Source organism: Sinohyriopsis cumingii, chromosome 2 (genome assembly GCF_028554795.1).
Source record: "Sinohyriopsis cumingii isolate HCF-2022 chromosome 2, ASM2855479v2, whole genome shotgun sequence".
NCBI lineage: Eukaryota > Metazoa > Mollusca > Bivalvia > Unionida > Unionidae > Sinohyriopsis > Sinohyriopsis cumingii.
In genome coordinates, this window is record NC_142962.1 from 6559575 (window position 1) to 6581076 (window position 21502).

The 21502-nt window shown below is 37.1% G+C and overlaps 1 protein-coding gene across 6 annotated transcripts in view; it reads right to left on the minus strand.

Annotated features, from left to right (window-relative positions):
- The window catches only part of LOC149804287 (ras guanyl-releasing protein 3-like), a 269841-nt gene that overhangs the window by 114311 nt on the left and 134028 nt on the right, over positions 1 to 21502 (minus strand). For all 6 annotated transcript variants that reach the window (XM_089938462.1, XM_089938456.1, XM_089938466.1 and 3 more), the window contains one exon: positions 8552 to 8657. In XM_089938462.1, coding sequence (XP_089794588.1) covers positions 8552 to 8657 — 106 coding nt within the window. The remainder of the gene's footprint in view (positions 1 to 8551; positions 8658 to 21502) is intronic.

Sequence of the window (21502 nt, forward strand, 5' to 3'; positions counted from 1 at the left end):
GCAAACTCAAAAAGGACTCCAGTCCTGTTCTGGTAAAGGTTTGTAAATAGCAAACTCAGCAAGACCTCCAGTCCTGTTCTGGTAAAGGTTTGTAAATAGCAAACTCAGAAAGACATCCAGTCCTGTTCTAGTAAAGGTTTGTAAATAGCAAACTCAGAAAGACATCCAGTCCTGTTCTGGTAAATGTTTGAATATAGCAAACTCAGAAAGACATCCAGTCCTGTTCTGGTAAAGGTTTCTAAATAGCAAACTCAGAAAGACATCCAGTCCTGTTCTGGTAAAGGTTTGTAAATAGCAAACTCAGAAAGACATCCAGTCCTGTTCTGGTAAAGGTCTGTAAATAGCAAACTCAGCAAGACCTCCAGTCCTGTTCTGGTAAAGGTTTGTAAATAGCAAACTCAGCAAGACCTCCAGTCCTGTTCTGGTAAATGTTTGAACATAGCAAACTCAGAAAGACTTCCAGTCCTGTTCTGGTAAAGGTTTGTAAATAGCAAACTCAGCAAGACCTCCAGTCCTGTTCTGGTAAAGGTTTGTAAATAGCAAACTCAGCAAGACATCCAGTCCTGTTCTGGTAAAGGTTTGTAAATAGCAAACTCAAAAAGGCCTCCATTCCTGTTCTGGTAAAGGTTTGTAAATAGCAAACTCAGCAAGACCTCCAGTCCTGTTCTAGTATAGGTTTGTAAATAGCAAACTCAGCAAGACCTCCAGTCCTGTTCTGGTAAATGTTTGAACATAGCAAACTCAGAAAGACATCCAGTCCTGTTCTGGTAAAGGTTTGTAAATAGCAAACTCAAAAAGGACTCCAGTCCTGTTCTGGTAAAGGTTTGTAAATAGCAAACTCAGCAAGACCTCCAGTCCTGTTCTGGTAAAGGTTTGTAAATAGCAAACTCAGCAAGACCTCCAGTCCTGTTCTAGTATAGGTTTGTAAATAGCAAACTCAGAAAGACCTCCAGCCCTGTTCTGGTAAATGTTTGAACATAGCAAACTCAGCAAGACATCCAGTCCTGTTCTGGTAAAGGTTTGTAAATAGCAAAGTCAGAAAGACATCCAGTCCTGTTCTGGTAAAGGTTTGTAAATAGCAAACTCAGAAAGACTTCCAGTCCTGTTCTAGTAAAAGTTTGTAAATAGCAAACTCAGAAAGACATCCAGTCCTGTTCTGGTAAAGGTTTGTAAATAGCAAAGTCAGAAAGACATCCAGTCCTGTTCTGGTAAAGGTTTGTAAATAGCAAAGTCAGAAAGACATCCAGTCCTGTTCTGGTAAAGGTTTGTAAATAGCAAACTCAGAAAGACATCCAGCCCTATTCTGATAAAGGTTTAAACATAGCAAACTCAGCAAGACATCCAGTCCTATTCTGATAAAGGTTTGTAAATAACAAACTCAGAAAGACATCCAGTCCTGTTCTGGTAAAGGTTTGAACATAGCAAACTCAGCAAGACATCCAGTCTTGTTCTGGTAAAGGTTTGAACATAGCAAACTCAGCAAGACATCCAGTCCTGTTCTGGTAAAGGTTTGTAAATAGCAAAGTCAGAAAGACATCCAGTCCTGTTCTGGTAAAGGTTTGAACATAGCAAACTCAGCAAGACATCCAGTCTTGTTCTGGTAAAGGTTTGAACATAGCAAACTCAGCAAGACATCCAGTCCTGTTCTGGTAAAGGTTTGTAAATAGCAAAGTCAGAAAGACATCCAGTCCTGTTCTGGTAAAGGTCTGTAAATAGCAAAGTCAGAAAGACATCCAGTCCTGTTCTGGTAAAGGTTTGAACATAGCAAACTCAGCAAGACATCCAGTCTTGTTCTGGTAAAGGTTTGAACATAGCAAACTCAGCAAGACATCCAGTCCTGTTCTGGTAAAGGTTTGTAAATAGCAAAGTCAGAAAGACATCCAGTCCTGTTCTGGTAAAGGTTTGTAAATAGCAAAGTCAGAAAGACATCCAGTCCTGTTCTGGTAAAGGTCTGTAAATAGCAAACTCAGAAAGACATCCAGTCCTGTTCTGGTAAAGGTTTGTAAATAGCAAACTCAGAAAGACTTCCAATCCTGTTCTAGTAAAGGTTTGTAAATAGCAAACTCAGAAAGACATCCAGTCCAATTCTGATAAAGGTTTGAACATAGCAAACTCAGCAAGACATCCAGTCCTGTTCTGGTAAAGGTTTGTAAATAGCAAACTCAGAAAGACATCCAGTCCTGTTATGGTAAAGGTTTGTAAATAGCAAACTCAGAAAGACATCCAGTCCTGTACTGGTAAAGGTTTGTAAATAGCAAACTCAGAAAGACTTCCAGTCCTGTTCTAGTAAAGGTTTGTAAATAGCAAACTCAGCAAGACCTCCAGTCCTATTCTGGTAAAGGTTTGTAAATAGCAAACTCAGAAAGACATCCAGTCCTGTTCTGGTAAAGGTTTGTAAATAGCAAACTCAGAAAGACATCCAGTCCTGTTCTCGTAAAGGTTTGTAAATAGCAAACTCAGCAAGACATCCAGTCCTGTTCTGGTAAAGGTTTGTAAATAGCAAACTCAGAAAAACATCCAGTCCTGTTCTGGTAAAGGTTTGTAAATAGCAAACTCAGAAAGACTTCCAGTCCTGTTCTGGTAAAGGTTTGCAAATAGCAAACTCAAAAAGACAGCCAGTCCTGTTCTGGTAAAGGTTTGTAAATAGCAAACTCAGAAAGACTTCCAGTCCTGTTCTGGTAAAGGTTTGTAAATAGCAAACTCAGAAAGACATCCAGTCCTGTTCTGGTAAAGGTTTGTAAATAGCAAACTCAGAAAGACTTCCAGTCCTGTTCTGGTAAAGGTTTGAACATAGCAAACTCAGCAAGACATCCAGTCCTGTTCTGGTAAATGTTTGAGCATAGCAACCCAGTAAGACCACCTGTCCTATTTTGGTTAATGTTCGAAAATAGCAAACCCAGAAAAACTGCATGTCCTGTTCTGGTAAAGGTTTGTAAATAGCAAACTCAGAAAGACTTCCAGTCCTGTTCTGGTAAAGGTTGGTAAATAGCAAACTCAGAAAGACATCCAGTCCTGTTCTGGTAAAGGTTTGTAAATAGCAAACTCAGAAAGACATCCAGTCCTGTTCTGGTAAAGGTTTGAACATAGCAAACTCAGAAAGACATCCAGTCCTGTTCTGGTAAAGGTTTGTAAATAGCAAACTCAGAAAGACTTCCAGTCCTGTTCTAGTAAAGGTTTGTAAATAGCAAACTCAGCAAGACCTCCAGTCCTATTCTGGTAAAGGTTTGTAAATAGCAAACTCAGAAAGACATCCAGTCCTGTTCTGGTAAAGGTTTGTAAATAGCAAACTCAAAAAGACAGCCAGTCCTGTTCTGGTAAAGGTTTGTAAATAGCAAACTCAGAAAGACATCCAGTCCTGTTCTGGGAAAGGTTTGTAAATAGCAAACTCAGCAAGACCTCCAGTCCTATTCTGGTAAAGGTTTGTAAATAGCAAATTCAGAAAGACATCCAGTCCTGTTCTGGTAAAGGTTTGTAAATAGCAAACTCAGAAAGACTTCCAGTCCTGTTCTGGTAAAGGTTTGTAAATAGCAAACTCAGAAAGACATCCAGTCCTGTTCTGGTAAAGGTTTGTAAATAGCAAACTCAGAAAGACTTCCAGTCCTGTTCTGGTAAAGGTTTGTAAATAGCAAACTCAGAAAGACTTCCAGTCCTGTTCTGGTAAAGGTTTGTAAATAGCAAACTCAGAAAGACATCCAGTCCTGTTCTGGTAAAGGTTTGTAAATAGCAAACTCAGAAAGACTTCCAGTCCTGTTCTGGTAAAGGTTTGAGCACAGCAACCCAGTAAGACCACCTGTCCTATTTTGGTTAATGTTTGAAAATAGCAAACCCAGAAAAACTGCATGTCCTGTTCTGGTAAAGGTTTGTAAATAGCAAACTCAGAAAGACATCCAGTCCTGTTCTGGTAAAGGTTTGTAAATAGCAAACTCAGAAAGACATCCAGTCCTGTTCTGGTAAAGGTTTGAACATAGCAAACTCAGAAAGACATCCAGTCCTGTTCTGGTAAAGGTTTGTAAATAGCAAACTCAGAAAGACTTCCAGTCCTGTTCTAGTAAAGGTTTGTAAATAGCAAACTCAGCAAGACCTCCAGTCCTATTCTGGTAAAGGTTTGTAAATAGCAAACTCAGAAAGACATCCAGTCCTGTTCTGGTAAAGGTTTGTAAATAGCAAACTCAAAAAGACAGCCAGTCCTGTTCTGGTAAAGGTTTGTAAATAGCAAACTCAGAAAGACATCCAGTCCTGTTCTGGGAAAGGTTTGTAAATAGCAAACTCAGCAAGACCTCCAGTCCTGTTCTGGTAAAGGTTTGTAAATAGCAAATTCAGAAAGACATCCAGTCCTGTTCTGGTAAAGTTTTGTAAATAGCAAACTCAGAAAGACTTCCAGTCCTGTTCTGGTAAAGGTTTGTAAATAGCAAATTCAGAAAGACTTCCAGTCCTGTTCTGGTAAAGGTCTGTAAATAGCAAACTCAGAAAGACTTCCAGTCCTGTTCTGGTAAAGGTTTGTAAATAGCAAACTCAGAAAGACATCCAGTCCTGTTCTGGTAAAGGTTTGTAAATAGCAAACTCAGAAAGACTTCCAGTCCTGTTCCGGTAAAGGTTTGTAAATAGCAAACTCAGAAAGACTTCCAGTCCTGTTCTGGTAAAGGTTTGTAAATAGCAAACTCAGAAAGACATCCAGTCCTGTTCTGGTAAAGGTTTGTAAATAGCAAACTCAGAAAGACTTCCAGTCCTGTTCTGGTAAAGGTTTGAACATAGCAAACTGAGCAAGACATCCAGTCCTGTTCTGGTAAATGTTTGAGCATAGCAACCCAGTAAGACCACCTGTCCTATTTTGGTTAATGTTTGAAAATAGTAAACCCAGAAAAACTGCATGTCCTGTTCTGGTAAATGTTTGAAAATAGCAAACCCAGTAAGACCTCCAGTTCTGTTCTACAAAACACATGCATCCCTCTATTAAAAGATTTTCCCTGGCAGAGTATAAACACATAAAACAGTTCAAGACATACAACATGAATTAGTTTCCAGTGCACATAAGGGACTCCTGCACTTGTACAAGACTGACTGATTTAGGCACTGACAAGAATTTCAACAGAGTTTCAGACAAATTTATTGTGAATATAATTTTTTTCAGACACATTTTGCTAAATCAGACCAGGAAATAAAGCCTGTTTAATATAACTCAATAACCAGTCAATTATTCAAACAGCTCTTATTATCAGTGAATCACACACTAAATGCTTTTACAATGGGCAAAAAACCCAACTGGAATTAGATTATTTACTGCAGACATAGATTATTATTATTGTGTCTTGCAGCAGGGTCCTTTTTGACCACTTTAATGAAGCTGAAGGAGTATTTACCATACCCCTACCCCTACCCTAATCTACATGAAGAAAAAGACCCACTTACATATATTTTACTATTTCTGTTCCCTGGCTAAGGTTAATGAAATGCATTTTTTCTCATACATTCTCTAACCAACAGAATAGGAGCCCTGGGTGGCCTAATTGGCTAAGGCACACACCTTTATAAATCACTGATATCTCACCCATCCATGTGGGTTTGAATCTAAGACTTGCCCAACATGGTCTGTGAGAAAGCTTGCCACTAGAAACAAAAAGAGCCACCAACATAAATCCCAGTGCTGTAAATCTGTCTGTAAAATGTCATCTGGAGTGAAACACACAGCAAAGATTTACTATAATAGCCCTTTCTCTAGTGTACTTCTGGTACAGAATGTCAAGGTTCTGTGCCTACACTTAGAGTCAATGTAGTTACAAATGGCTGTCAAGGTTCTGTGATTACACTTAGAGTCAATGTAGTTACAAGTGGCTGTCAAGGTTCTGTGCCTACACTTGGAGTCAATGTAGTTACAAGTGGCTGTCAAGGTTCTGTGCCTACACTTAGAGTCAATGTAGTTACAAGTGGCTGTCAAGGTTCTGTGCCTACTCTTAGAGTCAATGTAGTTACAAGTGGTTGTCAAGGTTCTGTGCCTACACTTGGAGTCAATGTAGTTACAAGTGGCTGTCAAGGTTCTGTGCCTACACTTGGAGTCAATGTAGTTACAAGTGGCTGTCAAGGTTCTGTGCCTACACTTGGAGTCAATGTAGTTACAAGTGGCTGTCAAGGTTCTGTGCCTACACTTAGAGTCAATGTAGTTACAAGTGGCTGTCAAGGTTCTGTGCCTACACTTGGAGTCAATGTAGTTACAAGTGGCTGTCAAGGTTCTGTGCCTACACTTGGAGTCAATGTAGTTACAAGTGGCTGTCAAGGTTCTGTGCCTACACTTAGAGTCAATGTAGTTACAAGTGGCTGTCAAGGTTCTGTGCCTACACTTAGAGTCAATGTAGTTACAAGTGGCTGTCAAGGTTCTGTGCCTACTCTTAGAGTCAATGTAGTTACAAGTGGTTGTCAAGGTTCTGTGCCTACACTTGGAGTCAATGTAGTTACAAGTGGCTGTCAAGGTTCTGTGCCTACACTTGGAGTCAATGTAGTTACAAGTGGCTGTCAAGGTTCTGTGCCTACACTTGGAGTCAATGTAGTTACAAGTGGCTGTCAAGGTTCTGTGCCTACACTTAGAGTCAATGTAGTTACAAGTGGCTGTCAAGGTTCTGTGCCTACACTTGGAGTCAATGTAGTTACAAGTGGCTGTCAAGGTTCTGTGCCTACACTTGGAGTCAATGTAGTTACAAGTGGCTGTCAAGGTTCTGTGCCTACACTTAGAGTCAATGTAGTTACAAGTGGCTGTCAAGGTTCTGTGCCTACACTTAGAGTCAATGTAGTTACAAGTGGCTAAAAACAAAGTAAATTGTTGCAAAGAAGTACAGAAATACAGTGCATCCCGTTGAATTTGTTCAATCTTATCTTATTAGAATATAAACACACACATATATATATATATATGCACACACATATATGCAATAAACTGACAACAAACAGTGCGAAACTAGTATCTAGCTAAACTGAGCGATTTTGACCCATTAAAGAGTCTTTTTCAAAGGCAAATACAAAACATAGACAAGACAAACAAATAAAACAGAAAAACGGTTGTGTTTGTGAAACTTTACATGGCTGTTTCTACAGGAATTCAACTGTTTAACTCTATCATCTGTCAACTATTTTATTTCAGCTTGTTGCTGATATTGGAACATATCTGCTAGCTAGATACTAGTTGTGCACTGTTTATTGTCAGTTTATTGTTTTTATCTTAATCAATCCCTGACACACGTGATCCCTTGCTGGATGCAGTGCACTTGAAAGGATTGTTATTCGCCATATGATTTGTGTTCTTTATATATATATATATATATATATATATATATATATATATATATATATATATATATATATATATATATATATATCACAGGAAATTTGACACTGAAGTTGTTGCCACAATACATGTCTAAATCCTATTTCAAAGTTTTGAAGTATTAGAAAATTATTGCTGTAAATATGCTTGGAATTAAATTCAGAATGAGTAGAACTCACAAAATTCTTACTGATACTTCCTGGTTGTGCAGTTTTAAAAAGCACCTGATAAACAGTTTTTGTGCATTTCTTTCTTGACAAAAGAAAAAAATTTGTCCTATTAGTCTTCATCACAAGCTGTGGCAGCAACAAAACCCATTATTTTCAACTGAAATAACCAAGTAAGTCATTTAATACTGAGGCAACTGGAGCAAAGTGCCTTGCCCAAGGACACACCATGGCAGCTGACCAACACTGGTCTGATGGTAGCAGTAATGCTGTTGGTTGTTCTTGACAACCCACCTCTTCACTAAATTTAGTGCTTAATTTTGAGAAATTCATCATGAGTAATGTGCACTGGAATAGTGGATTTTTAATTTATGTATACTATTCCACAAAAATCAAGAAATTTTTTCTCAATATTTGACTTTTCACAACTACTTTTATATAATATTTCTACATTTCTCAATTGGAACTGTTGTAATAGTGATGTAAATAATTTTTGTACAGTATGCTTGAAATTAGCCAGCATGATTTTCTCTGATAATTGATCATGAGAAAATCTTTGAGTAATATAATAGATAAAATATGTATCAATAAAATAGGTTTCTAGTTTCGATCTGTGAAGTAAAAACATACAGATGCTAGGTTTTGTGCATTACTAAAAAGCTTTGACAGTCTCTATTAGGTTAGCACTGATAACCAGCCACCACTGCTGCTGTATCACAGACTGGTTATTTAATTTTCATTCACTTCATCATAACATTCAAAACTTGGTTTAAGTCTAACAATATCTATGGAACCAGTCTATGACACTGAATAAATGGCAACCAACTGTCATCATTAAAAATCAAACTATCAAACAAACATTCAGTAGCAGTAAACTTAGCATCTACAAGTTTTTAAGTCACGAATAGAAAAAAATGGTAACCTGTTTAAATGTTTTAAAAAACTGCTGGTATTAGCTCTCTCAAGCAGTTTACATGTCTCAATTTATAGATGATACATATGAAAGTTCAGGTTCAACTCAGATTCAAATCCCACCATTTTTCATGTAACTATTCCAACCAAAAAGAAAGGATACAGGTCTAGAAAAGCCTCTGCCAATTCCACAGAAGTCATGAACCACTTGTGCATTAGAAAAAGCACATTTGGAAACTCACCCTCATCTTTTATGTCACCATTTTCTCCTGAAAGACAGAATAAAGGAATTAAGAAATACTTTTCATATTTAAATTCTGGTCTCATTTGTCATGCTATTTTGCCTTCTTTCACACTAAATATCATTGTTCAATTCCATACAAAGAAATTACAAAATTATAAGCAACAGAACACTCTCAAATATACTGTTATAAATGCAAAAATGTTGCATCTACAAGTCTGAAGAATTTTAGAAGCTAAGGCTGGGGTTTTACAATGAATAAACACACACAGGCTCTAGCAAACAGATGTCTTGTAACTAAAAAAAAAAAGGATTTCCTCTACCGTATACACTCATTTATAAGTCATTTACACTGCAAACAACAAAGAACCTGCCAGAACATAATGCACCAGCATATCCGGGTCTGTCTGTTTGTTCTACTGATTACTGATCCTAACAAACTGCACAGAACAATATCTGCCAGTACATTAAGCAATGGCAGATTTGGGTTTGTAAGGTTAACAGTTGGACTCATCTTATAAGCAAGTACATACAGTGTGTAATTTTCATCTGCTAAATTTATAAGTACAGTCAGACAGGCATGGTGAACCTTTATAACCCTAACTGGATGAAATAAATCCAGGTAGAGTGCTACTGTTACATTTCAGGGTACATTAACTCTTCAATATTTCTTACTATAGTACCTTATATAAAGACTGCTCTGGTGGCCTAGTGGTTAGAGCGTCTGAATTGGATGCGGGAGGTTGTGGGTTCGATCCCCAGCCATGTCATACAAAGACTTACAAAAATGGTATTAACAGCTGCCTCACTTGGTGCTCAGCATTAAGAGGTTAGAGTTAGGACTGGTCAGCCTGAAGTCAGGATAATGTGACTGGGTGGGACATCATGCTACATGTCTGCGGCATGATGTCCCAGTGCTAGACATCACTATAAAATGTCACATTGCAAACATAGCGATATGACTGAAAAATTGTTAAAGCTACATTTAAAATCCAAATTACACACGCACCTTTTATAAAGGCATTCATTACTATATATGCTCATATGCATGTAACATACATCCAGTTGTAAAATATAAACAGTACAGAACAAAGTCTACACGTCAGAATGGTTGTTGTTGTTGTGGGGTTTAACGCCTTTTTTCAGCACATGATAGGCTATACATGGCGGCCAGTATTAATGGTGGAGGAAGAACCCGGGAAAACCCCGGAAAGAACCACTGACCCACGAGAAGCTACTGGCAAGCTTTCTCACATACCCACATTGGCTGAATCCGTGACTCGAACCACCGCAGACAGGTGAGATGGCAGTGATCCGTAACGAAAAGCGCTTTAGACCACTCGGCCACTCAGGGCCCCTCGCCAGAATGGTTGGCAGACAAGAGTCTACACATCTGCTGGTTCAGCAGATCAGGCTCTCCTTGTCAGCAGGATTGGCAGACCAGAGTCTACACAGTTGACACATCAGTGTGATCAGCAGACCAGGTTCTACGTGTCAGCTGATCATCAGCTTACCATCTGCAGAGCAGTATTATCTGGAGATCAGGGCCTACATGTGGAAGAGGCAGATCAGTCCACATGTCAGTGTGATCAGTAGATCAGCGTCTATGCGTAAACAGGATCAGCAAATCAAAGATTATTTCTCAATGGGATCAAAGGGATATCAGGGTCTATGTGTCAATGGGATCATACGGATATCAGGGTCAATGTGTCAATGGGATGAAAGGAATATCAGGGTCTATGTGACAATGGAATCATAGGGATATCAAGGTCTATGTATCAATGGAATCATATGGATATCAGGGTCTATGTGTCAATGGGATAAGCAGATCAGGCTCCACACAAGCTTATTCTAATTATGATTTCAAAGAAACACTATGATCCTTGTCCCATGATTGTGAAACTTAGTTGACACAAAACCTGAACTTTTCCTAATATTAAAATATTATGATCTTCCAAACCTTTGCTTGAACCAAGGTTACAATCCTCCCATCCAAGGTTACAATCCTCCTACCCAAGGTTACAATCCTCCTACCCAAGGTTACAATCCTCCCACCCACCCCCAACTGGGATCAACTAATTATATAATTATTGATATATCTACACACGCCAAAGTGTTAAAGTTAATAACTTGGAGTATGAATTTAATGCTGGTGTTTCGAGTCAGAGTTCAATTTTTGTGTGAGATTGTTCTGTGACTATCTATCATAGCCCCATATTCTTTAAACTTCCAGACAGCACAAAGCTCAAGCCCAAAATCCCAAAATTGATAGGATACATGGGGTTAAACCAGATTATTTAAAGTTTTGAAGTCTAGGAGTGGGACTCAAGTTAAGAAAATTCTTGAGTGTTCAATAAGCATATCTATATTCTAATCAAAACTGCCAATGTTTGTGGACTTTGAGCCTAGTGCCAGGTTCCAATTTCAATAAATTTCTCAAACATTTTCCTCTTGTTTACAATATTTCTGACCATAATGTGATTTTTATGGGATATATATTTAATACAGAGGTTAAAAAATAACTCTTTAATTTCAAACTGCACTGAGCCAGAGTCTTTTTAATCTTCAAATATAAGTAAGTTCACTAAATACTCAAATTTTCCTCAGACAAAACAAAACTAATTTCAAGAAAATGCTGGTTATTATGACTGCATTTTATTCCCTAATGCATGCTTAATATTTAGTTAAAGAAATCCTCACAATTCCAAACCAAGCAATAAAAAAGTAAAAAATCTCAATCTGAGGAAGAAAATGTGAGCTGTTTAGTAAAGCTATGTCAGATCTGCTTGCAGCCTATGTTATGGCAGGTTGGAGTGACACTGTTTGCAGCTATGTTATGGCTTGTTGGAGTGACACTGTTTGCACCTGGGTGAACACTTGGAGATAAGTTTCATATCAATAAGGAAAATTCTCAGTAAGAAAAAAATTGTTTCATTATGGGTAATGTCATAAATTCCAACCAGACATTTTCTAAGTTTATTACAAGAGATCTTATGCATGTACTGGGTAATTCAAACATTCAGAAAAACTGGAGGCAATATAATTGCCATACCAACTACTATAATATAGCAAAACTTTCCCAAAATATGTGTGGGTCTGACGGATAGTAAAACTCATCCAACATCTTCAAGTCACAAGACTAATATGGTAGATCAAAATCTGATCAGAAATACTGCCTCTGTATTGGTAACATTGAACAAGCTCTTCCAATCAGATGCATAACTGCCTCGTTAATATGCATGAATCATAATCTGAATGGAAATGGCTGAAAATCTTGATGATACAAGTTTTATTCCAAACCTGACCAGAAACAAGAGTGGCAACAACCTCAGCCATTAAATGCAAGATGACCTGATCAATCTGTATGGCTCTTGCTCATTGATCTGTATGACTCTTGCTCATTAATCTGTATGACTCTTGCTCATTGATCTGTATGACTCTTGCTCATTAAACTGTATGGCTCTTGTTCATTAATCTCTATGACTCTTGCTCATTAATCTGTATGGCTCTTGCTCATTGATCTGCATGGCTCTTGCTCATTAATATGACTCTTGCTCATTGATCTGTATGGCTCTTGCTCATTAATCTGCATGGCTCTTGCTCATTAATGACTCTTGCTCATTAATCTGTGTGGCTCTTGCTTATTAATCTGTATGACTCTTGCTCATTAATCTGTGTGGCTCTTGCTCATTAATCTGTGTGGCTCTTGCTCATTAATCTGCATGGCTATTGCTCATTAAGAAGCTGAGATCCTCTATCAAGTTTTATAAAAAAATCTTACCAGAAATATGAATTTAGGAGTGGCAACCACCTTAGTAAATCAAAATGCAAGATAAACTCATTAATCTGTGGCTCTTGCTCATTTCCCCATTAATCTGTGGCTCTTGCTAATTAATCTGTGTGGATCTTGCTCGTTAATCTGTGTGGCTCTTGACGACCCATAGAGGTAACAACCTCAGCCAATTTTATGCACAATCACTTTATTAATAAGCATGAATCTCACATGTTAATGACTTTGTGCAAAGTCTTGCTAATATAAACCCATATATCAAGTCAGAATCTAAACAAGATGCATGGACATCACTAATACATGAATTCACCTGAGATACTGATGATGTACAGGCATTCCAATCCTAAAAAGGCATCCCCAGTCAGACAGCAGATATTTTTTTCTAAGTGAGACCAATTTTCATTAAGTAGTAATGAAATATTATGTATTGCTATGGACGATTTGGAAATATACATTTGAAAAGTTTAGAAGTGTGGCTCTGGTGCAGCAAAGGAAACAGTATGCAAAACCAAAAAGTCTGTCTTGTACAAATCAACCTTTGTGACCTCCAGTTCAGTTTCTGCTGTACAAAACTCCCCTGAAGTAAGTTACTTCTTGCTATATCTCTCAGCATGATGTGATCTTTATGCTGCTTTTTTTTATTTTAATTCATGTGGTGGGAAAAATCATCTCTCCTGCCATTGGCCATACTCAAAATTCAGATCATCTTTACATTCAATAAACTGCTGCCTTTCCTTTATTCCAAGCATAGCCATGCATCTAAATATTCCTTTTTATTACTTCTGTGTAGACTGTTTGGACTTTTACATGGCTGACTGTCTCTTTCACCTATAACACACTTTTACTTGTTGTGCAACATTTCTAGACAATGCTGTAACGTAGAGGCAAACATTTTGATCACAATAACAAGACTTTTCAAGATCAATACCTTTGAAGACATAATGAATGTCCATGGGGCACCATTTTCATTTAGGATCAACAAGAAATAATAAGAAAACCTAATGTCAATACAACTATGAGTACGAATAGTGCCAACAAGGTTTTAAAGAGGGACACTGTGGTGGTCATTTCAGACACCTGCGAGGCACCATTTTTGCTTAGGACCAGCAATACATGTAAAGTTTCATATCAATTCTCCCAATGGCCTAAAAGGAGCAGAGATAACAAACTAGTGCTCATGGACAGATGAACAGATAAAGGATGACAGGCCATCACATAGGCATGGTGCAGAGATAACAAACTTGTGCTCATGGACAGATGAACAGATAAAGGATGACAGGCCATCACATAGGCTCTTATAGTCTATGATCAATAGTGATGATAAAACTGATTTTAATGTCTAAAGACTGATACTGTATCATATTAAAATGAATGTTCCATGGTCAAATTTCATTGAGTTGTTACAAGGTATGTGTGAGTAGCACATTTGGTATTGAATCAAATGTCATTGACTGAATTCGACCAATCTGAAAGTCACAACTTAGACATGTATTTCATTGTTCAAGGTCATGTCAGACTTGAATTTCATCCAATCAAATTTATGGAATTTAAGTACTGCTGGATGTAATCCAAGTCAGATGATACTTTGCTATTCATAACTTTAAATAATCCTTCAAGTACTAAAGCTCAAAATTCATAAGTGGTAAAAGAGAGAGAGAGAGAGAGAGAGAGAGAATATTTTCACATATCATCTGTAATGTGTCAAATTTTGAATAAGCATTGAACATTAAAACTGAATACATTGTGTAGTACATTAAAATTTTAGTACAGTCAAGCCAGCAAGTTTTATGTGAAGGGTCACATCGACCTTATCCTATGTCAGTTGATACATTTCGTGGGGGAGGGGGAGGCCAGCATCTACGCTAATTTAGAATTGACCTGGGCATTGCAAAGCCATCCTGGGAAAGTAAACATTAAGATGCTGACCAATTAAACCCGCTTAATGGGAACGCCATATTGAATAATCATTTAACAAAAGGAAGTCTGAATGTGTCTTATTTCTCACATTCTAGGCTGTCAAAATCTGTCAGAAGTGATAATTATCTTGGGAAAAAAATTAGGAATGACTGATTACGATTGGTCAGTTTAACTTAAGGCGTACACACTGGAAGAAATGTTGAATTTAAAGTAATGAATTTGGGTGAATTTCCTCAGTCCGAGATTTTCCTGCAAGAGAAGCAATACTCGTTTGACTCCGGGGAGAACTAAAAAGTAGTTCTACTTCGTTAAGACAAGTTAGGGGACCAGGTGGCTGTCTTGGAGGCAATGACAGGCTTTAGTGCTAGGATGCATATTTTCTTGGAAAGAAGAGCATTATGGTACACAATTTAAATTTTTCATGCAATTTTCTGTTTTGTTTGTTTTGTTTTATGCAAATGTGTTTGATATTCAGTTTCATGGAAATATGTTTATATGCTAGAGTTGTTTATGCAATTTATTTCTTTAATTTTATAGTTACTAGTTCATTAATTAAACTGACTGGTTGCATGCAATCCAAATTTTCAGATGTGTAGGATTTCATAGGGTTATATGAATTAATTTCCTTTGTCTGTTAGGACTATGCTGATTATTGTGAGTTAATGACAATTGCATATTTATATCTGATTTTTTAATGCTTAAAGAATCTTGTAGGTTAGGGATTGCCATGAGCTAGAAGTTAGTGACTCTTATCAAGTGGAACTGACTAGGTTGGATGTCTGAGTCATGTGGTAGTGTATGCAGAGATAAGGGAATGTTTATTTATATGCACTGCTCACATGTTAATCTATTGTCTGTTGCTGTGAAATGAGGGTGATGATCTATCAAATTAGGCTAGACTTAGATGTACATTACAGGGGTCATTTGTAACAAAGATAACGATTGTACCTTACTCATAATAGTCTAAATTTATAAGGACCATTAACCATTACAGCTACCTTATGTCAGAATTTGTGCAGTGTTTGGATAGCTAGTTAATGCTTTCTGAGTAATGAATGTGAGAGAATTTTAAATAAGTATAAAAGGTGATACAAATAGAGAATTAGGATTACCACTCAGGTAATCTTGTCATTCAGGGAAACAGCTCTCTGGAACAGTCTGGGACAGTCCAAAAGACAGAAGTCTGGCTAAGAGATCAAGCGGTTAGAATAGAAGGATCAACAATAGAAATATCAAACGTATACACATAAAGGTGGGGATATGTGAGATACACATAGACAAAGATGGGAAGCGATGCTAGGTGATGCAAATCAGGCATGGACATTGTGCTTGTTTCACCACTCTCGTTATCATGATGAAATGAATCAAAAATAGAACACTGCTAATGAAATTCTGTAAATTTTAATTTGTTTGAATTGAAGCTGACACTATTAGTTTATGTCATTGATTAAATTGTTATTCTCTTGTATTATTTCTCTTCAGTAGTTATGCTCAGTTCTCTGTTCATGTTCTATCTATCCACTCACACCGGGCAATAAAATCAAGTGAGGTCATCCTCTAGATAACAATAGCCAAAGCTAATTAACCACCCCTCTTTACCAAGAGGGAACATAGTTATATGATCTAAGTTTAAGTGACAGTCATCATAAGAAAGATTAGTTCCAAGAAAAATGCAGTGAATGGCACAATATACAAGTGTCCCAACAAGCGTCCCACATTAACTAGTTCTGTATGCTGATAAAAAAGTTTGTGCAAAAACTCTTTTCTTCTTTCAGCCAGTGTTCGTGACCAAAATCAAAGGCTTCTTCCTGACCCCAAGTGCAAGCTATTTACAAAGTCTCCAGGTCTGTGATAAATAACTAATGTTACTGAATGGAAACCATTTTCTTCTTTCAGTCACCGAGACTTTAACTTTGATCCTTTTGAAACAACACTGGTAAGATTTTCCTTACTCCATGTACAAGCCATCCTCAAACTTTGGTAACTGTTGATTGTAGACAAGTGAAGTTGTTGTGCAGAAACCATTTTTCTTGAAACCATTTTTCTTCTTACTGCAATGTCCTTGAGCTGAACTTGACCTTACCCAATGTGCAAACCATGTACAAAGTTTCATCTCTGTAGATTATGGACAATTTGAGTTATTGCATGGACAGACAGATAGACATACAAAGTTCTCATATAGTATGCAGCACCTCAGCAGACATTTAAAAAACATAACTGTATCATGTTTAAAAAATGTTATAACAATAATTATTATTATTATTATTATTATCATCCTCAACCAAACTTAAGTCTTCTATTGGTGCTGTGCAATAAACTTATTATACCCATTCCACTTTAATCTTTCTAATATTAGGAATCACATGACATTCTGATAACAAGAGTAAAAACAACTATTTTGTTGAAATTATTAACTTATGAGAGAGTAGCAAAAATGATCTAAATACACCACTCACTCAATAATTCACAACCAAATAACATGTGAACCTGTTTATAACATGGAGCCCATTTTTTAAACTAGAAAATACAAAAAGGTATTAACCCTATTTGTTGAACTTGAAGAAAATTGTGATCAAAATTGGTAAATGAAACATCATTGTATCACTCATTAGATTGGACCTGGAAATTTTAATCAACATTATCAACTTTTAATAAAAAGTCATATATTTTGTTACATGCTCTTTCCAAATGACGTTCTTGGCACACCATAAATAATGATATTCAACATTTTGATCAATGAAAATGTCACTTATGCCTGCTTGAGGTAATACTTTAATAAATAAATATCAATTAAATAATTTTTATCAAGCGAAATTTTTGTTTTAGTTTGGTTTAAGTGTAACCATCATGGATGCCCTCTTATATTTAAACATAAAATGCGTCAATTGATTGTAACAGGTGTGTCATGTCCGCCAGCATTACAATGAGAACTTAAGTGCCATCCGTGTTTTGATATATGACTTATGGAATTTTTGTTGCACTGTTGGATTGAATTAAAAGCTGGCCTCCTTTGTGTAATCATTTTAATTGCATCTTTTGTATCAAATAAAGGAGGTTGAATAAAAGAAAAGTTACAAGGTATGCAAATCCTACATGCATCAGAGGGAGGCCCTGAGAGGCCTAGTGGTCTAAAACGCTTTCTGTTATGGATCACTGCCATATCACCTCTGTCTGCGTGGGTTCGAGTCTCGGATTCGGCTAATGTGGGTATGTGAGAAAGCTTGCCAGTAGCTTCTCGTGGGTCGGTGGTTCTTTCCGGGGTTTTCCTGGGTTCTTCCTCCACCGTTAATACTGGCCGCCATGTATAGCCTAACATGGCATTAAACCCTACAACAACAACAACATGCATAAGATCTAGTGACCTCGGTCATAAATCAGCTGAACTCATTCCAATTTCCATCGAACACAGTTATAACTGTTATTGAGTATTTTATATAATTAAACTACCTCCAAGTAACCTACTCATTCACAAATGAGATCAAAGATAGCAAGGTCACCAAATGAAATGAATACTTTGCTAAATAAAGAGCTTGATTTCAGAATTGATCATTGTGGAAAAGCGAGTTTCAGAAAATTCCTGAATTGGCAGTTTGAGATATCCTCAAGGATGAAAAGTATCACTAACATTTGCAATGAAATCACAGCATCAATATGTTACTAATTAAGCAATACATACATCTAGTTTCGACACTGACAAATTGTTTCACGAAATAAATGTCACAGGTTTTTGGAAAAAGGAATCTTGTTTTGTGGTGTATCAACAGTTAGTCTGGTCCTTGTTTTGGAGATTCCCTGCTTTGAACTTCGTAGCCATTAATGAAGCAGGAAACCCACTAATCAAAAATAACAAAAAGCAATGACATAATACACAAATTTTCTTCCATATCTATAAATGTTGTTTGAAACTGGTTGGAATAATGTTAACAATCTTTGAGATGTTGGGCATCTTGAAAATAAATGTAATTTAAGCAGAATAGCAATCAACTTCATTGGAAAAAGCATTTTATTGACAAGTTTTCTCGATGCGATTATAAAACTAGTTACTAGCCATTAAACAGTACATTTACCCCCCCCCATTTGCTAAATGTCCAGCTGGGATAATGACTTATTTTTTAGAGGTCCCTCAGTAACTCGTGCCCTCATTTATAGTGTGGTCTATGTTTTTGGACCCTAGACCTGCCAACCCTGATGAGTCCGTCTCAGTTAGGCAGCTGATTTTTTCTGTAAGTTTGACCAGTTTTCAGTAAGGTGTACAAAAATATCATAAACTGCTGTTGTAAGGCTGGAAAGCATAACTGAAAGTTTGGTATTCAAAACATGCAGCGAAGATAAACATTATGTTCAGCTGAAAAGTTTGTATAGTATGAGTAGACTTTATTTACCATTAGTACAACTGCACAAACTCTAATTCCAAACCCTATGCAGCTCAATAATGGCTTGTTTGCTATCTCTCAACTTGACATAATTCTTGGAAATTCTTTTTCCATTTCACAGGACGATGGTAGTCCTACATGTAAGACCTCGACACTGACATTTCTGTTGTGTGCGTCAGGGTCTAACTCATGGCACTGTGTAGCGTGTTTTGATGTCGACTAACATTGTAAAGAAAGTCTAATTTTCAGGAAAACCTCACACAACTGGCAACTAAAATAACAATGCTTTTCTGCAAAGTAAAGTCATAATGTTTTAGTCAGACTTTGCTTACTCTGATGTGTTTTCATGTTTCACTGGCCTACATTTCAGTTGGCTGGAAAGCGATGAAGGCCAGGAATGCCGAAAAATAGGTTAAGTTGAAATATTATTCTTTAATGAAACAAATAAAAATATATTATGCCTATTGGATCTGTAAGCAATGTTTGATTTCATTTATTCCCCCACATGAACCTACTTGAACATACTTCTGCAAACCTTGACTACCGTCACATTTCAACAAATTCAAATATATGTCTATGGAATATGAAAATGCATCCATTTGCTAGTGTCAGATTGTGATTCCACCAGGATAAAAACAGCACATTAAGTATATTAATTACATATCAATTTATGGAAGAGTGTTGATATGGGCTGCCAAGTAGTGTATGAGATATTCCTGAAACTTTGATTACTTGTTCTGACGTTAAGTGGCATCGGAACATGCTATACAAGCTCACTGTGTGCAAGTTTGATGTCCTGGATCCAAATCAAATACGGATGAAGAAATTTTCTGAATTTTTCGGCAATGATTATTTTTCTGTAGATTTTGCCTTCATGCTTTAAGTCCATATTTTAATGGTAATTTTCATAAGGGTTGGCAGGTCTAGGATCCCGTTGTGTGCAAGGTATCAAAGGAGAGGTGTAGCAAAATTTGGGACTATTGTCCATAAAGAGACTGCCAAGCATTTCCTTTTCCCTTGACAGTTCTCCCACTGTTATCAGGATGATGTGTAATACATCTGTTCCATACATACAAGTGTTGAATTCATTTTGCAAGCAGATTTGAAACAAGTCTGTACAACATGACAGCCCTGTTAAAATGACACATTTCATGGAATTTTTTCTACTTAACTCAAATGTGAGCCACTTTTAATTTAGTTGGGAAATGGTGAACATCAATTTTGCCCTAGAGTGAAGCCTCATATCAAACTGTATTTCAATCAAGCAAGTCAATGAAACTGAAATGTTTCTGAACAGAAATGAAATCTGCAAAAGACTGCATAGAAAATGACATGATGGAATAGACGTGTTATGGCAGGTATGTCTGAATTGACAGGATATGATGGGACAGACATGTTATGGCAGGTATGTCTGAATTGACAGGATATAATGGGACAGATGTGTTATGGCAGGTATGTCTGAATTGACAGGTTATGATGGGACAGACGTGTTATGGCAGGTATGTCTGAATTGACAGGATATGATGGGACAGATGTGTTATGGGAGGTATGTCTGAATTGACAGGATATGATGGACAGAATATGATGAGACAAACGTGTTATGGCAGGTATGTCTGAATTGACAGGATATGATGGGACAGACATGTTATGGCAGGTATGTCTGAATTGACAGGATATGATGGACAGGATATGATGAGACAGACGTGTTATGGCAGGTATGTCTGAATTGACAGGATATGATGGGACAGACGTGTTATGGCAGGTATGTCTGAATTGACAGGATATCATGGGGCAGACGTGTTATGGCAGGTATGTCTGAATTGACAGGATATGATGGGACAGACGTGTTATGGCAGGTATGTCTGAATTGACAGGACATGATGGAATAGACGTGTTATGGCAGGTATGTCTGAATTGACAGGACGTGATGGAATAGACGTGTTATGGCAGGTATGTCTGAATTGACAGGATATCATGGAATAGACGTGTTATGGCAAGTATGTCTGAATTGACAGGACATGATGGAATAGACGTGTTATGGAAGGTATGTCTGAATTGACAGGATATGATGGGACAGACGTGTTATGGCAGGTACGTCTGAATTGACAGGATACAATGGGACAGACATGTTATGGCAGGTATGTCTGAATTGACAGGATATGATGGAATAGACATGTTATGGAAGGTATGTCTGAATTGACAGGATATGATGGGACAGACAGGTCTAATACTATATCCACTCCTTGATATGGTAGGGTCAAAAACAAAGAAATATGAATGAACATGATTCATTCATGCTGTTTTTTTTAAATATTTGTAACTCAAGTCTACAGCTGGCTAAATATGGATGAGCATTTTTCATTCTAGCCCCAAACAGATTAAATGATTTCAAATTCTGCCTTTGTTACAATGCCTCTCCTTCATAGATGGGATATACTGTGAAACTTAACATTACTCTAGTAATGTAGAAACTTAATTTCTTTCAAAACATTTAAACTTGTTTGTGAAATGTGTTCATTTCATGTACAATATACATAGGTGTCAACCTGTACGGTTTACCCATAATTTGTTTTTTGTTTTCTTCATTTTTTATTAGTGTATGGCCGTACAACCATTTTGTACGGATTTTTTACCAAAATGTTTGGGGTTGTTTTTTTTTTGTTTTGCATGCAGGGTGGCCCAAAACAACCAATCAAATCACACTCAAAGCCACACTTTTCCTTTGATAATGAAACGAGTTTCATTTCATGGTTCAACTCCTGTGTATGAAGATCTTGTTGTTTATTGCTCTGA